This window comes from Mycteria americana, chromosome 5 (assembly GCF_035582795.1).
Source record: "Mycteria americana isolate JAX WOST 10 ecotype Jacksonville Zoo and Gardens chromosome 5, USCA_MyAme_1.0, whole genome shotgun sequence".
In the NCBI taxonomy this organism is placed as follows: domain Eukaryota; kingdom Metazoa; phylum Chordata; class Aves; order Ciconiiformes; family Ciconiidae; genus Mycteria; species Mycteria americana.
Genome location: NC_134369.1, coordinates 71,142,651 through 71,165,085, shown reverse-complemented (window position 1 = coordinate 71,165,085; position 22,435 = coordinate 71,142,651). Strand labels below are relative to the sequence as shown.

General features: G+C 47.1%; 1 protein-coding gene across 1 annotated transcript; it reads left to right on the top strand.

The window, feature by feature from the left end:
- The first annotated feature begins 4,561 nt into the window (after window positions 1-4,561).
- TMX1 (thioredoxin related transmembrane protein 1) lies at window positions 4,562-14,247 on the top strand. The gene is made up of 8 exons (XM_075503951.1): window positions 4,562-4,851; window positions 4,976-5,091; window positions 5,903-5,948; window positions 6,512-6,640; window positions 8,266-8,311; window positions 8,398-8,499; window positions 10,271-10,340; window positions 11,084-14,247. Exons 1-8 carry the CDS (start codon window positions 4,577-4,579, stop codon window positions 11,260-11,262), a joined length of 963 nt encoding a protein of 320 aa, XP_075360066.1. The 5' UTR covers window positions 4,562-4,576; the 3' UTR covers window positions 11,263-14,247.
- The last annotated feature ends 8,188 nt before the right edge of the window (window positions 14,248-22,435 follow it).

Here is a 22,435-nt window from a genome sequence, read left to right as displayed (position 1 = left end):
CTTCAGCAGTACTCACACTTCCTAACTGGACAACTCTTTTCATTAAACTTACAGAGACTTGGTATTTTTGTAACCCCAAGCTTGGCCAAAATGAGGAGCAGTATTGTGGTTGTGTGTTGGGGGGAAGGACTGTAGACTGACCACAAAATCCCCTTTACCTCAGCTCCTTAGAAAAACAACCTAAAAACACGAGTGAGAGTATTATTGGACAAGGAAAAAGCCCTCCACATTAATACCTTGAAAGATGACAGGATGTCCCTAGCAGGAAAGCCAGGTAATTTCTAACCCAAGAGGATTTTCTCCTGAACCTTCAGTCTCTTCCCTGTTTAGAAGCAGCCTCAACTCTGCCGCTGTGTGGCAGCGCTGAAAAAGAACATGAAAAAAAATCACTAATCAGTGAAAAAAAATCACTCGCCAGTGCAGAGCTCACCCCACCGGCTGAGAAGGCCCCTGCTCCGAACTGTGGCGTCGATTTTACAACCAGGCGTTTGCACCTTCTGACCTCCACCACCAGAACTTCGTCCCACCAGAGGAGCCGGTGTTTTGCAGAACCGCCTGGTGCTTTCTCAGAGGATGTGGACAGTTATCGGGGTTTGCCGAAAGGAAGGCTGTGGGCAGTCTCACAGCAGCCCTCAGGGCTCGGGAGAGTTTTCACCAATGATCCTACTTTCCCCGTTGAGTGGTGGTGCAATTGGAGGCCAACCTTGGTTGTGAAGGCAACTGTTCTCAGCACAGATCTCAGCAGACAAACCTCTTCCTTCCTGCAAACACCGTCACTGAATTGTAACACTAGCGCAGCACCTCCGGCAGATAGGACCATGCATTCTTCTCACTTCAGTACGCGAGGAGGCGTGGACAAACTCTGCAGTAAGAGAGAACATTAAGGACTTAGGGTAAAACTTATTTAACCTGTGTTGGCCCATAATTTAACTCCCACCACCTGCACAGGGAAAAAGCCTAGAAGCCCAAGGATCCCTCTTTAGATTCAGGACTAAGCAGAGGGGGGCAGTGCCAGGATGGTCTTGGAGACACCTCAGGTTGGTCAAGATCAGAGTCAGGGGTCTCTGCAGCCTCATGAACGTAAAAGTATCTGGTGCTGCTCCCGTGGAGGAATATCATACCTCTAAGGAAGCATGAGGGTAAGAAGGGGATTGGGCTGTGGTGACTAATGGATTAAACCAGTGCTGCCCCTCCACACTCTGCACATTTCTGAAAGGAAGTCATAAATCAACTTTTTTTTGCAAATCTCAAGTCACAATAACAGAGCAGCCACGGAGGAAGGGAAAATGGGTAGCATTAGGAGATGCGTTCATTTCTTAAGGTCACTTGGAGCCATCCCATGTTTGTTTGGTTATTAAACCTCTTTATTCTACTGTGAACCTTGAAAGACGTAGCAGACATTTCTCCATTCAGCTTGGGAGGGCTGAGGTGAATAGGCTGGAGGAAGAACGCATAAAAGATACAGTCAAGGCCTTCTTGTTCTCAAATGCCTCAAAACTTTACAAAGAAACAAGACGACGTCAATGTAATAATGGAGATAAAAAGTAATTCACAACAGTCGTTACCCTTAAAATAATTACTGGAACCAAGCAAAGGAGGTATGAAGTCATATTTTTCAGGGTTGTCGTGGTTTAACCCCAGCTGGCAACTCAGCCCCACGCAGCCACTCACTCACTCCCCCTCGGTGGGATGGGGGAGAGAATTGGAAGGGTAAAAGTAGGGAAATTCGTGGGTTGAGATAAAGACAGTTTAATAGGTAAAGCAAAAGCCGCACACACAAGCAAAGCAAAGCAAGGAATTCCTTCACTCCTTCCCATGGGCAGGCCGGTGTTCAGCCATCTCCAGGAAAGCAGGGCTCCATCACGCCTAACGGTGACTTGGGAAGACAAACGCCATCACTCCAAATGTCCCCCGTTTCCTCCTTCTTCCCCCAGCTTTATACACTGAGCATGACGCCGTATGGTATGGAACAGCCCTTTGGGCAGTTGGGGTCAGCTGTCCCAGCCGTGTCCCCTCCCAGCTCCTTGTGCACCTGGCAGAGCAGGGGAAGCTGAGAAGTCCTTGACTAGTGTAAGCACTACTTCGCAACAACGAAAACATCCCTGTGTTATCAACGCTGTTTTCAGCACAAATCCAAAACACAGCCCCATACTAGCTACTATAATATCCCAGCCAAAACCAGCACAAGGGCCTTTCAAGCTGTTTCCATAGGGAACTTGGTGTGACTTTGAAGCTACTCTTTATTGACAGTGAACGCCTACCAGCTCCTTTCTCCTTGAGCCTGGGAGCACTAAATGGCAAAATCGTTTTTCCTGTCTCACAGTTCTGCGCGTGCCCTTCCAGGTGGGCCTCGGTCCCAGAAGAGCTCTCCTGTGGTGTCGTCTAAAGGCTGTGTTCCAATTGCTTCTCTTGTTGCCAGTACGCCGTCATGTTTTTTCTCTTTTATTAACCTGCACATGGATTAAATCAAATTCATCCTCCATGCCGTCATCTGTTTGGATGCACCAAAGAAAGGAACATTTACTTATCCTCTTATTCAGCCTGAATAAAAGGTGGGATCATGCTTCTAGCCACTTCCCCCAGGATGTAGATCAAAGCAAGTAGTCACCCAACCTCCGCTCCACATGGTAACGCAACACATTTGTTTATGCACTGATTCTTCAAGGCATCTTAAATTATCAGGATGTGTACTGCCACCCTGAAGAACCCAAGACAGCTCTTCGCATCTCCTCTCATTACTGATGCAGAACGGAGGTATTTCTGGATTATCAATAACAAATTTCAAAAATTCAATTATGACTAAAACGGAATGGCAATGAGCAGGGAGAGTGCTGCAAGCAGTGATTTATTACTGAACCCTGAATCAATGAGTAACAAGCTTCATCAAGTCCTCAGTAATGCCTTAGCGTTCTACAAAAAGGAACATACACATTGTACTATAGAAAAGTTGCCAAAATTAAAAAAAAAAAAACAACCAAACCCAAACGCTGATTTATTCTGTTTCCTGCACTGCTCTAACGGCTGCTGCAGACCAGCTCTCTCCACCTGCCAAGGCCCTGAATTGTGGGATATGAAATGATGGCAAAGGCCCCTTTGAAAGATGCAGGGAAAGAACTGATCCAGGCGGAAAAGGAAAGGTGACATCATCACAGCCACTCCTGACCAAGAGCTGGAGAAAGCTTTGTGGCAGAGAAACTATGTGCGTATGAAAAAAAGAGGCTCCTTCCCTTGACAAGCTTAAGGTGTTGATAGACGGCAGTGAAATGATGTGGGATTTGTCTGCTCGTTACTGTTGTCTCACAAACGGAGCTCGTTACCCGGTGTGCAACACCCAATACGCACACAGAGCCGAGATACCAGTTTATTTCAAGCTTTGCGCAAGACCGGGTGCTAGGTGGTAGCTCCACAAAGCTAGCACACCGATCGTCCATACAGGTGCAGTATTTATACAGTCTAGTTATACATATGCATAAGTAATTACATAAAGCTGTTTTCTATTGGTCTACATTTTCTCATCTTATTCTTAAAGCTACCGTATTACTTTAATATTCTACGCATGCCCAAAGGCGAGGGGTCTCCGCTTGGGCCGGGGTCTCCAGCTCAAGGGGTGTGACTTTTAGTATTATAACGAGGAGGGTTCGTGTGAGGGTGCTTCTTATCACACTTCTACTAGTAGCTTCAGATTGTTCCCAAAACATCTTAGCTTACATACTTCTCCAGGATGTGTTTCACTTCCCAAGGACAAGAGTTTTAATTAGACATTCCACATTCCGGTCTGAATCCCCCGTATCAACTTTACGTTAAGTCCTGGCCTTCTACCAGCTCCTGATTGACTACATTACCAATGATCCGTTTCCTGACTTTTGCTTGAGAACTATGTCACTTTCCGCCATAAGTAACTAAAGGGAAGTACAGGTTGGAGCGAGATAAATCTCTTCTCCCTATGACCCCATGCAGCAGTTTCCTCACCTCACTGTGGGCTGCAATCTGCCCCGAGTGCCCAGAGCTCTCTCCCATTCCTCGGGCAGGAAACAGGGCACAGGGAAATAACACAGCTGTAGTATTTGCTGCGGCTGGTTTTGTTCCTGTTCCCCTGTTTGCTGTCAGGGTCTGAGAGGAGGCGGGGGAAGAAGCGTGCACCAGGCATGGAAGGCAAGCAGCCTGCACAGGCCCTCTTGCTGTCCAGCTGAGGGGCTGGGCTCCCTGTGGAGATGCCATCTCTTGCACAGCAGCAGGGGGAAGCAGTGGCTCTCCACCACGTCCCCGGGGCGGTGCTGGGAGCGGGGCTTGCCACAGAAAGGGGCCAGCAAAGCGGCCCGAGGCCCGGCCCGGCCCGGCCGCCCCACACCGCCCGTGAGGAATAGGGTGGGGGGGCGGCGCCGCAGGAGGCAGCGGCGGAGGAACCGGCGCCCCCCATTGGCCGAGTCCAGCGTCCACGAGCCCCCACAACTCGACGCTCTATAGGCTGCCGCGCACACTGGGCCCGCCCCCGGGTCTTCCCTGCCCCGCCCAAACACGCGGCCGCCGAACCCGCCTTTCTGCGCACGCGCCGTGCGCTTGGCGGCAGGAGGGGCGCATGCGCCTAGGCGTGGGGGCGGTGCCAGTAGTGACGTGCTCAGGGGCACGCGACCCGGCTGACACCTTCCCCCCCCCCCTTCTCGCTCGCCGTCGCGGCAAGGCGGAAGCGCGCGCGGCGCGGCAAGGCAAGATGGCGGCCGCCGGGCGGCTGTGCGCCCTCCTGTGCCTGGCGCTGGCGGCCGGCGCGGCCGCGCTGGGGAAGCGGAGCCCGGTGAAGGTGCTGTCGGACGGCATGTGGCGGGAGCTGCTGCAGGGCGAGTGGATGGTGGAGTTGTGAGTCGGGAGGGGGTCGCTCGGGCTGCCGGGGAGCGTGTGTGGGGGGGTCTCTCTGCGGCCCGCTCTGAGGCCGCGGGGGACCGAGGGGTGCCCGTTAGTGACAGACTTGTGCTGCCCCCAGCTATGCCCCTTGGTGCCCCGCCTGCCAGAACCTGCAGCCCGAGTGGGAGAAGTTTGCCGAGTGGGGCGAGGACCTGGAAGTGAACATAGCCAAAGTGGATGTGACGGAGCAGCCGGGTGAGAGTCGGGGGGGGGGGGGGGAGGCGGCTGTGCGCCCCTAACGCCCTCCCCGGGGCTGGGGGCTTCTGAGCGCTCGGGGAGAACGTTGGGTGCAAGCGTGTGTGCTTTTCGAAAATGAACAGAATCAGTAGGAATAATAAAGGTATTTTCCTGATCTATTCTGAAGGCAGATTGCTATATATAGATTAAGTAGTCTGGTCTTTCTCGTAGATAAAGGAAGCAAGAAGGTTGCTCTAGAAAGTGGCTTGGAGGATTTCAAGGAGATTTTTGACCTCACTTTTCAAGCATCGTACAGAGAAAAAAATGTGATTTCAGCCTTCCCTGTAGCAGGACCTCCCTTTGGCAAAAGGGAGTGCAAGCAGTCTGCTCTCCCTCACCTGAAGCTCGCTTCTCTGAATTGCCCTCATGTCTGGGGGGGGGGTTGTAATCATGACCTTGTCTGTGCTAGTACTTTTCTCCAAAGTCACATAAGAACTTTTGAAATCCTCACTTGGATTATTTTCTGCAAGCACTGGAGGTTGCAGATCATGTGGGAAGAGAAGAGAGCATCTCTCTCTGGAGAGCTACAGCCAAAATAGTCAAGTTAGGACGGTTATCCCCAGACATTTCTTTTTCCCCGCGGAGAAATTTTCTCGTTCTCTGTCCCAGGAACTCTTCTTTAGACTTTGATATGCACAAGTTTGTGTTTGATTGCAATTAAAGATTGATACCTGGGAGCAGCTGGTTTTATTTCCATGTGTAATAGCATTTCTTGCCTTTTCTTATGTAAGAGTGCTCTACTATTCTGAAAATAACTGTTTTCTTACAGGATTAAGTGGACGATTTGTCATAACAGCTCTTCCTACCATCTATCAGTAAGTATGCAATGCAGCAGGAATTTTTGCAGGAGAGAGGACTTCTTTTTTTTTTCCCTTTTTTGGGGGGCAAACGAATGAGATTTACCGTGCTCTCTAAGAGCGTGAGTTACTTTACACAGAGACAACCACTGTCTTACCTGCTGTGACCTTACAGTACTGCCAGTTGTTTTTTTTTCTTTTCCCTTCAGGCCTTATTTATTCTATCTTTTCATGGGTGTTTCTGGCTTGTAATCTTTTCTCTGTAGGTTGATCTTAATACACTTGTGTGGCAAGTGTATTAGGAAGATCATTATCTATTTATGGAATCACAACCTAAAGCTAGCCAAGGTACACGTGGAGTCAAGATGCTAGAAATACTTGTAGTCAGGATTTTTGGAAAACATTTTGGAGCCAATATCATCTAAAGCAAAGTAAAACTAAAAAAAAAAAAAAAAAAAAAAAAAAAACAAAAAACAAACAAAAAAATGGCAAGGGGATGGGAGGGAAGATGTTGAGTGGAAGCAAATGCTGCATGCTTGGACTGTCTAACATAAAGGACTTTTTTTTTCTTTGTTTTACAGCTGTAAAGATGGAGAGTTCAGGAAATACCAGGGTGCAAGAACTAAAACTGACTTCATAAATTTCATCAGTGACCAGGAATGGAAATCTATTGAACCAGTTTCATCATGGTTTGGCCCTTCCTCTTTCCTGTAAGTTTTGGTATGATTTTTGTAATAATTTCTTGTCAGACATGCACACTTTAAGGGCATGCTGGGACAGGTCCTTAGGCATGCTGTACGTGGCGTTGCCTCCTTGTTAGCAGCTCTGTGCTAGTAAGAAGTATGTGAACGTGATGATGGGTGGTCACGCCTCCTCATCAGCTGTGGGAGGATTGTGTGCACTAGCATAGCAAAGATGTCCTGAGCAAGGTTTACTTTAAGACTTCAAATAGTTACAGGTGGGTGTATTGTTTTACTAAACTCTTGTAGGTAACTTACGGACATTTGAAGTTGTTCTTTTGTTTATACAGCAGAAAGATGTTTTGCCTAGCTAAATTCTAGGAAATTAGCAATAAAAACTGGAAAATAATGTAGCAACATAGTTGTAAGATATGGGCTGGCCATTTAAGAAGATGTACCTGTAGCAAAGTTAAAGCAGAGTGGAAGGGTGAAGGTTCCTTCGTTAAAGGAAAAGTGAAGTGGGGAGACTCTATAGTCTGAGAAGAAACATGTTATTTGGAGTCCTTTCTAGTTTTGTGGCTTTGAAGTGCTTTTAGTTGTTGCTGCGTGTGCTGTGTGGTGGTTTCAGAGTAGTTGAGGAACTGTGAGTGATAAAGCATGTTGAGGACACCATTGGTTGAGGCAAATGAACCCAATTGTTCATGGTTTTTCTTCTGTTAGAGCAATGACGGCTGAAGCACTTCTGTGCTAACCGTACTGTAGCAGTGTTCAGTTGATGACGTGGTATACTAGACTGAAATTTTACATTTTTTGTGGCTTTTCTGGGAATCTCAGCATTGTTACTTTGTCTACTCGCAATGCTATTTGAATCTTCAAACTGTGTGGTCGATCTCCTACAAAGTATTAGCCCACACCAAGGAATGTGTGAGAGGGTACTAATTTTAGCATTAATAAGATTTCTATTAGAAGTGTACAGTACCAGCTCCATTTTTTGTGCATACTGAAACAGTATGCAGGCTTCTTCCACAGCTCACTCATTAGCAACTTAGGTTGGCTTAATGTTTCAAATTCTCCTTTCCTTTACAGGTAGTGAATTCTTAATGCTGGAGTTTCACAACAACAGGGAAATGTCAGAATCAGCAGGATATACGTGGCAGATAGCCTGGTCTTTTTCACTTGTATGTAAAATACAGCTAAACTTAAGTGTCTGAAGATCTCTCAGTTCTTATATAACCTGATTTTTTTTTTTAATAGGTTAATTTTTTGTTTTAAGATGATCTCCAGATGCTTAATTCTTAATATCTTCAATAGAGTTCCAGCTGGCTTCACATAGGCTGTTGGTCCGAATATAACTTAGAACATAAACAAAAGTAATTGAAATTCGTATGTCAGCAGATCCAAGTCAAGGAAGCTTGTGAATTTGTAGTTGTCCATATGTGGAACATTATACAAGCTGATGTTGGTACTGAAGGTAGAGTGTTTATTGAAGTAAAAGACAAAACAGAAGATTAAAACCAAAGTAGTTAGAAGGGAAACCAGACGTGAGCAGAAAGTTGTTCAACATTGGACTAAATAATGACCAGTTAGGTACATCAGAAGCTACAGGTATGTGACTGGCTTAAAGATGTTTTCACTTTTTTTCTGCTTTGTTTCAGGATGAGCAGTATGTCAGCTTTGTTTCAGTTGTCAATGTGGATCAGGGTACGTGCTTAGATCTCTGCTTTATTTTATCTAACAGACATGATATTCAGCTGTTCTTGAAATGATTCTCTTGTCTTTTATTCCAGCACTGCCATGGTTATTTAACAGAAAATGTTGGAATACCGGTCTGGGCCTCGTATGCTGTTTTTGCATTGGCAACCCTATTCTCGGGACTGATACTGGGACTTGTAAGTGAAGCACTTGAAACAGATTGGCTTGTGACTACTGTGTATTACACCAACGCCGCCTTTGCTTCAGTCTTTAGTAGTAACACCCGTTGTTCTCTGGGTACCCAGTTTGCTGAGCTGGAAGACAGGGACGGGGAGCAGAATGAAGCTCCCATAATCCAAGGGTTAGCGACCTCCTGCACCACTTAGACACACACAGGTCTATGGGGCCAGATGGGATCCACCCAAGAGTACTGAGGGAGCTGACGGAAGTGCTCACCAAGCTGCTTTCAATCCTTTACCAGCAGTCCTGGCTCACCGGGGAGCTCCTGGTGGACTAGAGGTTAGCAAATGTGATGCCCATCTACAAGAAGGGCCGGAAGGAGGATCTGGGGAACTACAGGCCTGTCAGCCTGAGCTCGGTGCTGGGGAAGGTTATGGAGCAGATCATCTTGAGTGCCATCACGCGGCACGTACAGGACAACCAGGCCCAGTCAGCATGGGTTTATGGCAGGTCCTGCTTGACCAACCTGATCTCCTTCTATGACAAGGTGACCTGCTTAGTGGATGAGGGAAAGGCTGTGGATGTTGTCTAGCCAGACTTTAGTAAAGCCTTTCCCACGGAAACCACTTCCTGCAGCATTCTCCTGGAGAAACTGGCTGTGCATGGCTTGGACGGGTGTACTCTTCGCTGGGTAAAGAACTGGCTGGATGGCTGGGCCCAAAGAGTGGTGGTGAATGGAGTTTACCCCAGTTGGTGGCCGGTCACAAGTGGTGTCCCCCAGGGCTCAGTCTTGGGCCCAGTTCTGTTTAATATCTTTATCAATGATCTGGACGAGGGGATCGAGTGCACCCTCAGTCAGTTTGCAGATGACACCAAGTTGGGTGGGAGTGTTGATCTGCTGGAGGGTAGGAAGGCTCTGCAGAGGGACCTGGGCAGGCTGGATCGATGCGCTGGGGCCAATTGTATGGGGTTCAACAAGGCTCAGTGCTGGGTCCTGCACTTGGGTCACAGCAACCCCCTGCAACGCCACAGGCTTGGGGAAGAGTGGCTGGAAAGCTGCCAGGCAGAGAAGGACCTGGGGGTGTTGGCTGACAGCCGGCTGAATATGAGCCAGCAGTGTGCCCAGGTGGCCAAGAAGGCCAACGGCATCCTGGCTTGTATCAGGAATAGCGTGGCCAGCAGGACTGGGGCAGTGATCATGCCCCTGTACTGGGCACTGGTGAGGCCGCACCTCGAATGCTGTGTTCAGTGTTGGGCCCCCCACTACAAGAGAGACATTGAGGGGCTGGAGCGTGTCCAGAGAAGGGCAACGGAGCTGGGGAAGGGTCTGGAGCACAAGGCTGATGGGGGAGCGGCTGAGGGACCTGGGGTTGTTCAGCCTGGAGAGAAGGAGGCTGAGGGGAGACCTCATCGCTCTCTACAACTGCCTGAAAGGAGGTTGTAGCGAAGTGGGGGTCGGTCTCTTCTCCCAGGTAACAAGTGATAGGATGAGAGGAAATGGCCTCAAGTTGTGCCGGGGGGGGTTAGGTTGGATATTAGGAAAAATTTCTTCACTGAAAGGGTTGTCAAGCACTGGAGCAGGCTGCCCAGGGAAGTGGTTGAGTCACTGTCACTGGAGGTATTTAAAAGCTGTGTAGATGTGGTGCTTAGGGACATGGTGTAGTGGTGGGCTTGACAGTGTTAACAGTTGGACTCGAGTATCTTAAAGGTCGTTTCCAACCTAAATGATTCTGTGATTCCAATGTGCAGGATGTTTGGAAGTTTAAACTTGTCTTTCTTTGGTTGCAGGTAATGGTGTTCTTGGCAGACTGTATCTGTCCATCCAAAAGGCACAGACCGCCACAGTACCCTCATGCAAGTAAGCCCACTTCTAATATAGTGAAGCTGCTTGGTAAACCTTATTTAATAAATATCAGTATGTAACTTGTGTCTGCAGGACATGAGGTTTAGTGTAGAAGTTTACACTTGTGATTGATGCTTTGCTTTACCTGCAGCTGTTTGCCCTTAGGGTTTATAGTGGGTTTGTATTTTGTGTTTAGCTAAAGCTAAACGATTTTTAAAAAACTTTTTTAGGAGATAGAAAAATATTTTTACAGCATTTTGATACCTGCAAGATGTGAAATTCTGTATGTGCAGGGAGATGAAAGTTTTGAGTGGAGCTCTCAGTGTTGCTAAGCTGGGGGTTTGCATAAATTTTAGGGGCAAAGTGAGGATTAAAAGTGAGTTTGCATCTCTGTGGGTAGTAAGTGATTCAGTTTGGGGTTAGTCTCTGGAATTTTTCAGGGTAATCTTAAAAAGTCTTGGAAGATTATCTGAATGCTGGTTTATGGTTTGTAGGAACCTGACTCATTTTTTTTCAAAGCTGGAGGAAGTTTTATATTACCTTGTCTAGGTAGTCTGTAATCTGTTAATACTTGACCTGTGGGTAACTTCATGCTAGCAACAATTCTGCCTAAGATAACAGCTTAAGTGACTGATACTGGAAAGTGCTACCTGGATTAAATTCATTAAAATTCTGTGCTAGCCCAGGATGTTACAAAAAGTGTATTTCACGTGGTAATGGTATTTATTTGTGTATGCATGTTTTCCTTTCTCCTGAAGGAAAGCTAGCTCCAGAGTCAGCTCAGCTGCTGAAAAAGCTGGATGAAGAGCAAGAAGCAGATGAGGAAGATATCTCAGATGATGAAACGGAGGGTAAAGAGGTGTCCAACAAAAACTCATCACCCAGTGCTGTAAGGCAGCGCCCAGTGAACACTGCTGCTACAATGGATAAATCTTAGCTTTATTTGCATGCAGGATTAGTGTTTGAGTCACCAACTCAAAAGGAGCTAAATGTCAAATCCTTCAGCTTGAAGAGAAGAATGACTCCTGTCATGGTAATACTGATGCATTTCATGAATTCAGGAAAAAAAAAAAAAAGAAAGCATCTTTGGCGTCAGGTATTCCAACTAAAACATGCTGTTGCAAATGGCTGAAACTTCTCCTGTGTGAGTGCAGAGAAGTGCCAAGAAATAATTTATGTGGCTTCTTGAATGACTTGTTCTATAGGGATTTTTTTTTTTAACAGAATGTAAACCAGTGTACTTGTTGCATTAGGGAACATTAGCAAGGAAAATGCACTAACCTATTTGCTGTTAAAGCATTCAAAAAGGTTTCTCAGTATAAATCTATCTAGTTGTGCTCTGAAGAAATGCTGAGGGGAAAAGTTCCTTCAGTTATGGGACACGTTCCAGGCTTTTTATGTGACAAAAACTGCTTTCTGCTATGACAATGAGTGCTACAAACCCCCCAGTCTTTCTTCTTCCAAAGAGATGAAAGTTGCTATCTTCATTTAGAGGAACAGAAGTTGCCCTCTGAACAAAAGCTAGAGAGCTTGTCTTTGCCATCCTCCCAGATGGAAGTTACCACAAGCGCTCCGTGTAGTGTGGATTCTCTGGCTCACCAGAAACCTGCTATTTGCAACAATTTCTTTTAGAAAAAGGCTGTAGAAAACTGTATGAGCTTCTTGGCAAAGTAATTCTTCTCTAGAAAAAATTACAAGTAGCACCATGAGGTCTTGTTTGTCTCAATGACTGATTCAGATGGGAATAGTTTACATGCAGGGTTCTCTGCTGAGCGCAAATCCTATCCATTCATCCTGCTGGATGGCAGTAGGACTCTGCTTATTTTTAATACATTGTCAGTAATTTCTGCTTAATCAAATTTTACTGCAAATCCAGTCAGGCTGTACCTGGTCTGAAGTTGGAATAACTGCTTCCTAATTTCTTTCACAGAAAGTAATCTTTTCTGTTTTCACAAAACCATCTTGAAACAATATATCCTAATTCTTTCTTTAAAAAAAACCCTGTAGTCTACTGTTTTCTGTATGGTATTTGTTTTCACTCTGTGTAGAAATAAAAAGAATGCACATGCGCATTGGACCAGTGTTATCTTGCATCACTTGTAAAGAATTTTCTGTATTCTTTCAGTTAATTTCCAAAGTATTTGCAAGAGAAGGGGTAGCCTAATGCTGAGCACACTTAGGTTTTTTTGACAAGCCTGTTCTTGCTGGGTGTTTTTTGTTTGTTTTTTGTTTGTTTGTTTTTAGGGTTTTTTTTAATTGTTTATCTGAGTGGGTTTGCAGGACTGGCAGTTGATAGATCTGTGTCAATAGTAAACTTGGTCGTAATTAAAACTGCAAACATAGACATGCTCTTGATGATATTTTCACTGCAGCCTGGCTCTCTAAAGCCAGGCTTTCCTAGTGATTATTAAGAAGACAGAGCGTCAGACAAGGAGCTCATAATGAACTCTGGGATATGAAAGAAATATTAGGAAAAACAATATTCAGAGCTCTTGCAGGTGAATCAGCTTGCAAAGCTGTTAAGAATACGCCATAGTATCTGTCAGTCTTGAACGCTTCTTTGTAAGTTGCATTTTAAGTATATCCGATGGATCATAATTCATTTTCCATGTTACGAATGGAAAAAAGTGATTCGGCTATCCAAATATCTGAGTGAATCTTCCAACAAGTTCTTAAATGAGTAAGAATGAGTTATGCAAGATGTCCTGGAACTTCCTCCTTTGACTTTTTCTTTTTTTTCTTTTTCTGAACATTGGTGCTCTGGCATGATTTACGACTTCAGTGCTGGGTTATGTGTTAGGAAGATATAACTGATGCTTGAAAGGGTCCTTTTGGTTAAAATCTGAGTGTTCCTGTCGTTTTTAAATATCAAATTTTTCCTGGTGTTTGAATGAAGACCACTGTGTGCTGTAAATGCCCTTAAGGTGTTGGTCTTGTGAGATTGCCTTAAATTCTCTAAAAGTTTAGATCCTAGCCTTTGTCACCAGTAAAATAAAGCAATAAATCCGTGATATACTAAGGAGAACTAGTAGCACTGTCTTTGATAAATGGTGTATTTTGAATTTATAATTCAAGAGGGCTTGAGAAGATGGGGGACACAGAAATGCCATATGCTGTTGTTAAGGAAAAGTGTTAAGTTGTTTTAAAAGCTGAACTGTATGGGCTAACTCCACTTGTTAAAATGTATTTAACTGTAGCTGTTATAAATGCAGTGTTTTCTAATTTTTCAGTTACTTTAGAACTGTTTATGCAATGTAGAAAGTATATACTGATAACTTTTGGCTAATTTTTAATTTTTAAAAGAACAAACAACCTTTCTTTTTTTTTTTTCCTTGCTGTACTTCTAGACTCCTGGCTTAACAAGAACTTCTAGCACTGATTTACCTGGCCTTTGCCTTCTGCACACCTACCTTTTCTTATTGCCTCCCTGCCTTAGGCAAGTAACCAAATTCCAAAACCACCTCTCAGTCCTAAGTGTTCCGAGCTGCTGGAATCCAGCCTCTGTGTGGCAGATCTGCGCTTGCGATTAGTGTAAATTCTGCAAGTTCTGTTTTGATTATCCATAGGCGGCCTGTGTTTGCTGATCTCTGTAAATCTTACTGTTCATATTTTTAATAATGTTATGGTTTTGTCCTGTGAATATTTAAGTTTCTTGAATTTTTTTTAAATCTATATTCCAAAGATGTTTACTGAGGCTGAGCGAAGGTTGCAATGTAACAAATGTGCATCAGAGCCTGTCCTTTGTGTGTATTGATGATGCTTGAATATCAGTTTTGTAAAAGTCAGACTGCCCTTGCCATATCATCACCTTGACCGAGCATGTCCAATTTAATTCCAGAAGGAATTAATTAACTGTAACAATACTTTTTTTTTTTTAATGTTTCAGAGAGTCTTCAAGTAAAAAATAACCACCGGCTTTGGATTCCTGTGTTCGTGTCTTTTTTTTTTTTTTTTTTAAAAGACTGTATCTTGCTGTTTAGCAATGAAGCAAAACTGCAGCTATTTCCATGGAAAAAAATTGTTGTAACGCTAGCTAACAAACCATTTGTGATAAGTCTTTTTGAAAAACCAAGTTCAAGTAACACTTCAAACTAAAGCTGCACTGAGGTACTTGTATTTTTCAGTTGAGACTGGCTTGAGCATCTCATGGTGGTGTGAGCTGGCCACTTATTTTGGTTAGATGGTTTGTATGGTTCGGGAAGGAGCTTTCACACAGGCTTAGACAGCGATGGTAATAAAATGGGTTCTTATGTTGCAAAAATGTAGGCTGGAGTTGACAAATGATGTTTAAAATTCAGTTCTTTAACTTTTTTCTGTATTTGCGTAAAATGCATGCAGATCGTCTTTCAGCTACAGATGGACTCCTCCCCTCTTCCACCTACGCGCCGTATATCAGATCTTAACAGCTGAAAGGGTCAACATTGGTGAGTTTATCTTGGAGTGGGAAGCTTAATTCAGAATTGTGTGAGTTCTGAAAGGAAAGAGGGTTCTTGAGGAAGAAACAAATCCAGACAAGGTATGCTCAAAGCACTACTGAGTTTTACCCAGTTACCCAGTGTAAAACTCTTGTCATCAGAGAGTCTGTCTTGCCTGTTCCCTTGCTCTTTCCTCCATCTCTTCTCTTAGGAGTGAGTATTGAGAATGTGGTAGCTCTGTGTGTTGGCTCTCAGTCTGAATGTGTGGAATTTTCTGGGAAAGTGCAATAATACTCTTGCAGTTCCTCCCCAGCTGGAACAAGGAATACGTATTGCCTGGGGAATTAAGTTGATGCTCATACAAGCCGAACTTCCCTACTCTTCCACTTGATTTACGTGTAATAGAAAATAATAGCCGGTCCAAAGGAAAAAACGAGCTAAAAGTCCAACTGAAATGTAGATATTGGGACTAGTCTGATGAGAAACAAAAAAGCAACTGCATGCTTAGCTGGCAATCTGTTTACCAGGTTGCCAAAGTCAGCTGTAGGTTTGGTTTTGAAACTGGAATAGCTTCAGTTATGACAAAGATTGATGGGGAAGGAGAAATTTCACTATGCTATGGCACTGTTTCAGTGTTTAGAAACGCCCAACTACAATGTCAATATTAATTTTAAGGCTTCTTTGCCTAAAGAAGGGGGAATCTGTCTCCTGCAGCTGTCTTACCTCCTTGTTTGCGTCAGCTGAAGTTTTTGGTTTGACCTGAACAGCATCACCTTTGGCTCTTCCCTGAATTTTACTTCTGACCGCTATTCTGGCTAATACCATACAGTCCACTCTTAGGTCAGCTTTTCTTTACCTTGCTGAAGTCCTTACCTTGCTGTGGGGTTTATCAACTTCAGTAACTTTCTAGCAGAGAGATTCTGCCTCAGTCTGCCCTTTTTCCTCGCTTTTCCCTATTTAGCTCTTTAAAACTTTCCAGATACAAGTTTCATTTCTATTTAGCATTGCTTATAGACATTTTCTTAACTGCAAGGCAGATCCAGAAAGCCAACTCTTAAGTATGCATCTGATGTTTAATAGCCATCTTTAATCTGTGAAAGGAATAAATATCTTTCCTTTATCTGGTGAAGTACTTGAGTATGTACGTATCCCTGTTGTAGCACTTCTTGTATTTCACCTTAACCTCTTGCGTGCAAAAGCCAGCCTTCCAAAAAGCCCCTAGAACCCTGTTCCTGGCAATGCTATAGCCTGCATACTGGGATTTGCTTTCTGCTCCTCTCCTACTGATGCTTACGTTCTCTGTGCTGCGACGTAGCTCTGGCCAGAGAGAAAGTGCCGATAACTGTAATAACTAGAGGAGCGCTTGGTGTCAGCGTCCCGTGTGGGCTAAGTGCAAGGTAGATCAGAGCCCCAACGTTTCCTGTGGTGGGAACCGATGCTTTTCTTTTGGAGAGCCCATTTCGTCACATAACCGTGGCACATGTGCCTTCAAGTGCCAGGAGTAGCTGCCCTGGCACTTAACTTCAGTCTCCTGAGGCTGAAGTCATGGGAAGTGTCTGGGCTTCCAGTTCCACCTTCCCAAGGCAGATGCCTGCCCGAGACTCGGGGAGCAGTACTAGGCGTGTGCTGAGGGGTAATGGTGGACCTGGGCTTGTATACAACTGACGCCCTTGAAGTGACGGCAGGTTCTAAAATACCTGTGAATGTCAGAGGGAAAAAGACACCGCTTAAATCTTCTGGGTGTGTCTTTTTTTTTTTTTTTAACAGGTTCATTTATAAGTTTAAATTATGCCTCCTATGTCAAGATGCTTTAAAAATGCTAGATGAGAAACCATTAATGCAAGATCATAATGAAAGACAGTATTTTTGTTAGCTGTGCTTTTCCTTCCAGAGTCTTTATGCTTTGCTGAGCCTGGACCTCAGTGTCCCTTTTTTTCCCCCCTCATGTGACTGGTAATTTCTCGGAAAGATTGTGTCTCTGAATCTCCCTTTAAACTCCTTGGCAGGTGGGATGGTTACTGCCCTCTGAATGCTTCCTGTATCAAGACTGTCAGCTGAGGGAAAGGGGTGTTCAAAGTAAAGATTTCTTCTTGCCTGTGGCTGAAGTCACAGAGACACAGGATGTCACTTCCCCAGGTCAAGTTCAATTGGCCCACCAAGGGCAGGTCCTGCCTGACCAACCTGGTGGCCTTCTCTGATGGAGTGACTACATCAGTGGACAAGGGAAGAGCTATGGATGTCGTCTGTCGGGACTTCTGTAAGGCCTTTGACATGGTCCCCCACGACATCCTTCTCTCTAAATTGGAGAGAGATGGATTTGATGGGTGGACTGTTCAGTGGATGAGGAATTGGTTGGATGGTCGCATCCAGAGTGTAGTGGTCAACAGCTCAATGTCCAGATGGAGATTGGTGACAAGTGGTGTCCCTCAGGGGTCTGTACTGGGACCAGTGCTGTTCAATATCTTCATCAGTGACATGGACAGTGGGATCGAGCGCACCCTCGGCAAGTTTGTAGATGACACCAAGCTGAGTGGTGCAGTTGACACGTCAGAAGGACGGGATGTCATCCAGAGGGACCTGGACAAGCTGGAGAAGCGGGCCCGTGTGAACCTCATGAGGTTCAACAAGGCCAAGTGCAGGGTCCTGCACGTGGGTCGGGGCAACCCCCGGTGTCAATGCGGGCTGGGGGATGAAGGGATGGAGAGCAGCCCTGCGGAGAAGGACTTGGGGGTACTGGCGGATGAAAAGCTGGACAGGAGCCGGCGATGTGCGCTCGCAGCCCAGAAAGCCAACCGTGTCCTGGGCTGCATCCACAGCGGCGTGGCCAGCGGGGCGAGGGAGGGGGTTCTGCCCCTGGGCTCCGCTCTGGTGAGACCCCCCCTGCAGTGCTGCGTCCAGCGCTGGGGTCCTCAGCGCAGCAAAGACACGGACCTGCCGGAGCGGGTCCAGAGGAGGCCACGAAGGTGATCCGAGGGCTGGAGCACCTCTGCTGTGAGGACAGGCTGAGAGCTGGGGTTGTTCAGCCTGGAGAAGAGAAGGCTGCGGGGAGACCTTATAGCAGCCTGCCAGGACTTAAGGGGGCTATAGGAGAGATGGGGACGGACTTCAGCAGGGCCTGTAGGGATAGGCCAAGGGGTGATGGTTTTGAACTAAAAGAGGGGCGATTCAGACTAGATTTAAGGAAGACTTTTTTTACGCTGAGGGTGGTGAAACCCTGGCCCAGGCTGCCCAGAGAGGTGGGAGATGCCCCATCCCTGGGAACATTCCAGGTCCGGCTGGACGGGGCTCTGAGCGACCTGATCTGGTTGAAGATGTCCCTGCTCACGGCAGGGGCTTGGACTCGGTGACCTGTAAAGGTCCCTTCCCACCCCAACCATTCTGGGATTCTATGAAATAGAACTATATTTTGGAAGCTCAGTCCCTGGGTCTCCAGGAGAATATCACCCATTTCCCTTGTTGAGTCTTCCTGGCTGGTTACCGGACTGCAGAGGTGATTTCTTAGATGACTGGAGAAGCGGTTCTCCAAGGGTAAGTAACCCTATCTTCCTCTTCCTCCTCTTCTCCCCATCCCCTTATCAAGTATTTGGGAAGGACATGAAGCGTGGTCTTATACAGAGGTTTTTTTTTTTTTTTTTTTATTATTTCATTATTTCAATAGGACTTTGTTAACAACAACTTGAGATTAAATACTCAGTATTAAGCAGGTTTTGTTGTGGCCTCTGCATATGCCCAGCTGATCAGAAATAGAAATTACATCCAATGTGTCCCCCTTAGGCTAGAGCTTGGGCCTGTGGCCAAACTCCCCAAAGGTTTTGAGTTGCTGAAGGATCTGTTGTGAGCCATGATGCTCTAACACAAGAGCTGATCAATGAAATCCTGTGTGAAGATAAATAAAAGCAAAATGTTTCTGAAATGTCTCTTGTTCGGGAAGAATGATCCCTGTGTAATCTCCGCTGCGGTATATTTTTAAATGCAGTCGTTTGTAGTCAGTTTGATGTGCGTGGCGGGCGTCGTCGTGACAGGTTTCTAAAGGAGCTGTCTGGTTTGAGGTATCAGCTGTCAGAGCCCTAGATCATACAAACAATGCAATCATACAATGGTTTAGGTTGGAAAAGACCTTTAAGATCATCAAGTCCAACCGTAAACCTAACGCTGCCAAGCCCACCACTACACCATGTCCCTAAGCACCACATCTATGTATCTTTTAAATACCTCCACTGGCAGTGACTCAAGCACTTCCCTTGGCGGCCTGCTCCAGTGCCTGACAACCCTTTTTTTTCCTAATACCCAGTCTAAACCTCCCCTGGCACAACTTGAGGCCGTTTCCTCTCGTCCTATCCCTTGTTACCTGGGAGAAGAGACCGACCCCACCTCTCGACAGCCTCCTTTCAGGCAGTTGTAGAGAGCGATGAGGTCTCCCCTCAGCCTCCTTTTCTCCAGGCTGAACAACCCCAGGTCCCTCAGCCGCTGCCCATCAGCCTTGTGCTCCAGACCCTTCCCCAGCTCCGTTGCCCTTCTCTGGACACGCTCCAGCCCCTCAATGTCCCTCTTGTCGTGAGGGGCCCAACACTGAACACAGCATTCGAGGTGTGGCCTCACCAGTGCCCAGTACAGGGGCACGATCACTGCCCCAGTCCTGCTGGCCACGCTATTGCTGATACAAGCCAGGATGCCGTTGGCTTTCTTGGCCGCCTGGGCACACTGCTGGCTCATATTCAGCCGGCTGTCAGCCAACACCCCCAGGTCCTTCTCTGCCTGGCAGCTTTCCAGCCACTCTTCCCCAAGCCTGTGGCGTTGCAGGGGGTTGCTGGGGCCCAAGTGGATGATCCATCCCCTTCCAGGTCCGTCGAGGCCACAGCCGGCTGTCAGCCCAGCGGGGAGCGATCCCTGAAGCCGGCCAGGCCCCCCCCACCCCCTTGAGTGGGATCTGAATTTTTCTCGGCGGTTTCTGTATGTTTTCTTAAGCATGAGAGACGGCAAGAATAAACCCTGCCAGGAGGTGTCGGCCCCCGCAGGAAGAGTTGTTTGGATGCTTTGCTGAAGTTCTGCGGCGATGACTAAAACTCAAACCACCGTGGGGTGGTGTAGCGAGACCTCGCTGGGCTGGAGGAGCCTGCCGGCACAGCACCCTGTCAGAGGCGTAACGAAACCGTCTTTTTTAAAATTATTTTTGCAGGATGTGCTGACTGAAGTCCCTCATGATATCCTGATGTCACTTTGGAAAACACCTCCTTTGTCTTCTGCACGCCCAGGAAATCGAGAACCCGGCTGTAACCTGCTACGGGGGTTTCGGCTCCTGGGGAGACGGGGGCTGGATCTGGCTGCCGGGCTGGATGGGGAGCACACCGGTGGGGTTCCCCTGCCTCGGGAGGAGCTCAAGGGCATGGCTCTTCGCTTTTGTCTGTTATAATTAGGTAGTTGACCCAGAGCTAATGCTTGTCACGCTGCTCTAAGAACCTCAAAGGCTCCAAACTGAGATCTGCTCCGTTCTGGGTGTGTATATATAGATTTTTTTTTTTTTTTTTTTTTTTAAAGGGCTTTGGAGCACATCTCCCAAAGGGTTGCTCTAACTTTACTCCAGAGAGTTGTGGAAGAAGTTGCGTGGCCAAAAGGAAAGCAAGCAAAAGCAGCCAGCTGACCACGCGGTGCCAACGCGGAGATGCTACGTTAAGATTGCTTGGACCTGTGTTCCACCGGAGGAAACGTTACTTCTACAGAGGGACCTGAAGTAATTTCATAGCTTAAAAGAGGATGGCAAAAGCATGAAATGTAAATATTTTTGGTTGTTCTACAGGAGACAATAGGTATGGGAACAATATGTACCGGTGAGTAAGCCGTGTCACCTTATGCTGTGGGTGCCTGTAGCATAGCTACATGGCGTGGACCAAACAAATGGGAAAAGCAGATGACAGATCAGTGAGAACTTTCTGAATGAAAGGATGTTAGGAAATGCATAATTAACGCTGAGCTAGAGGAAGCGCAGCAGAAAGTCACCTTGCAGCAATCTGGGGATTGGCTGGAGGTAATGATAGAAAAGGAAAATGTTTAACTCCTGCTTTGCGCTTTGGACGGACGGACTCATTTTGTGCTGATTGGGATCATCACTGGAACTTCCAGTCCTGGGAGAAAACATTGAACAGGGCAGGGAAAAAACTCTTCTTTCTCCTCTGTGTTTATAGGAGACGGCGTGAACCCGCTCTGGCTGCTCCTGCTTCCATGCAAGAGTTCGCTCTCTTCCAGAACAAAGCGTCACGTATGCGAGCTGTAGGTACCTGCCCCGTGGGTGACATCCCCAGCGGGTCGGTGCCTCGCCGGGAGGATCTGCTCCTGTGGGCAGATGGGTCGCAGCACCCTCGGGAACGCATCCCCAGCCCTGCGGCACGTCCCTTAGCTGGCCAGAGCGCGCCGTCTTCGATGGCAGGTCGTACGCAAGCCCGCGTGTCCTCAAAAGCTGTTGCACGGCTTTCCTGTCCTCCTTGCTCCTTCTTCTGCTGCACGTCGTGCTTGGCCGAGAAGACGGAGCCTGGGAAGGCAGGAGGCGGCTGGGGGCGGCGAAGGTGCCGTAGCTGGCTCCCGGCTCCACGGGGCGGGTGATGGGGGAACCCCAGGGCAGAGCAGCGTTTCGGCTGCTACGGGGAGAACCGGGCTCGTCTGCGCGTGCTCCTCGCCGGGGCTCTGCGGCTGCCGGGCTGCGCGGGGCTCGGAGGGGAAGATGGGCTCTGGAAAAGGCAGGTGGTGAGCAGAGCCGCAGTCCTGCCCCAGGGCTCCTGCCTGTGCGGCAGCTATGGCTGCCTAGATTTTCCGCCCCGTGAATGAGGATAAAAACCACTTTTGTCTTTAGGGCAGCAAATGTCAGGGTTTTTACCCCTCCGCTTGCTGCGATGCCGTAAGCCAAATCGGCTCCGTGCCTACACCTGGCGTGCGTGTCCCAGCAGGGTCCCTGCCGGAGCTGCCGGCGAGGCAGCGTTCTGCTGTCGGAAGTCCTGGGGGAGCACGGCAGCCTGATCACGCCTGCCCTGGCCTGTGCCAAATGACAGGTACGACACGTGGGGCTGCCCGCTTCGAAAGTGTAACCCTCACCGCCGAAAATACTGCAGAAAATGCATGCAGAGTTGAAATTGCCAAATAAATTGAATACAGGAGCATACAGAATAATTCTGCCCCTAAAGAAGAATATGGGAACATAGCCCTGTTACTTAAATCCCTAATTTCCAAGTTTTGAGATAAGATCTGCTCCGTGGTGTGTTTTGCTTGAATTAAATACATTGGTAATCTGTTTGCTTCAATAACTGTGAATAGGTAGAACAGTGTAACAAACCAGTTCAGCGTCACTTCCCATAAGGAACAGAAAGACATTTTTTAGGAGATTTTTCTAGAGCCCCGTGGGCTGCGGGAGGAGCTTGCTGGTCCCCGCAGGCGGGGTGGCTCTGGCATGGAGCTGTCTCCAGATCCTGCTTCATCCAGGAGCAACAACTGCAGCGGAGGCACAGATGCGGGATCCTGTTTTGGCGATTTCCCCGTTCTGGTTTCATTAACCCTACGCTGGCCTCTGCTCGGGGTTATTTTGCCAGCTGTGCTGATTAGTCATTCACTGTCCCCTTACTCGCTTCGCCGTCTCTCCCCAACCCCTTCAATCCCAAGATGTATTTCTATTAATCAGGCCCTTCCCTCGTCTGGTTTTTTTTCCTGGCTGGA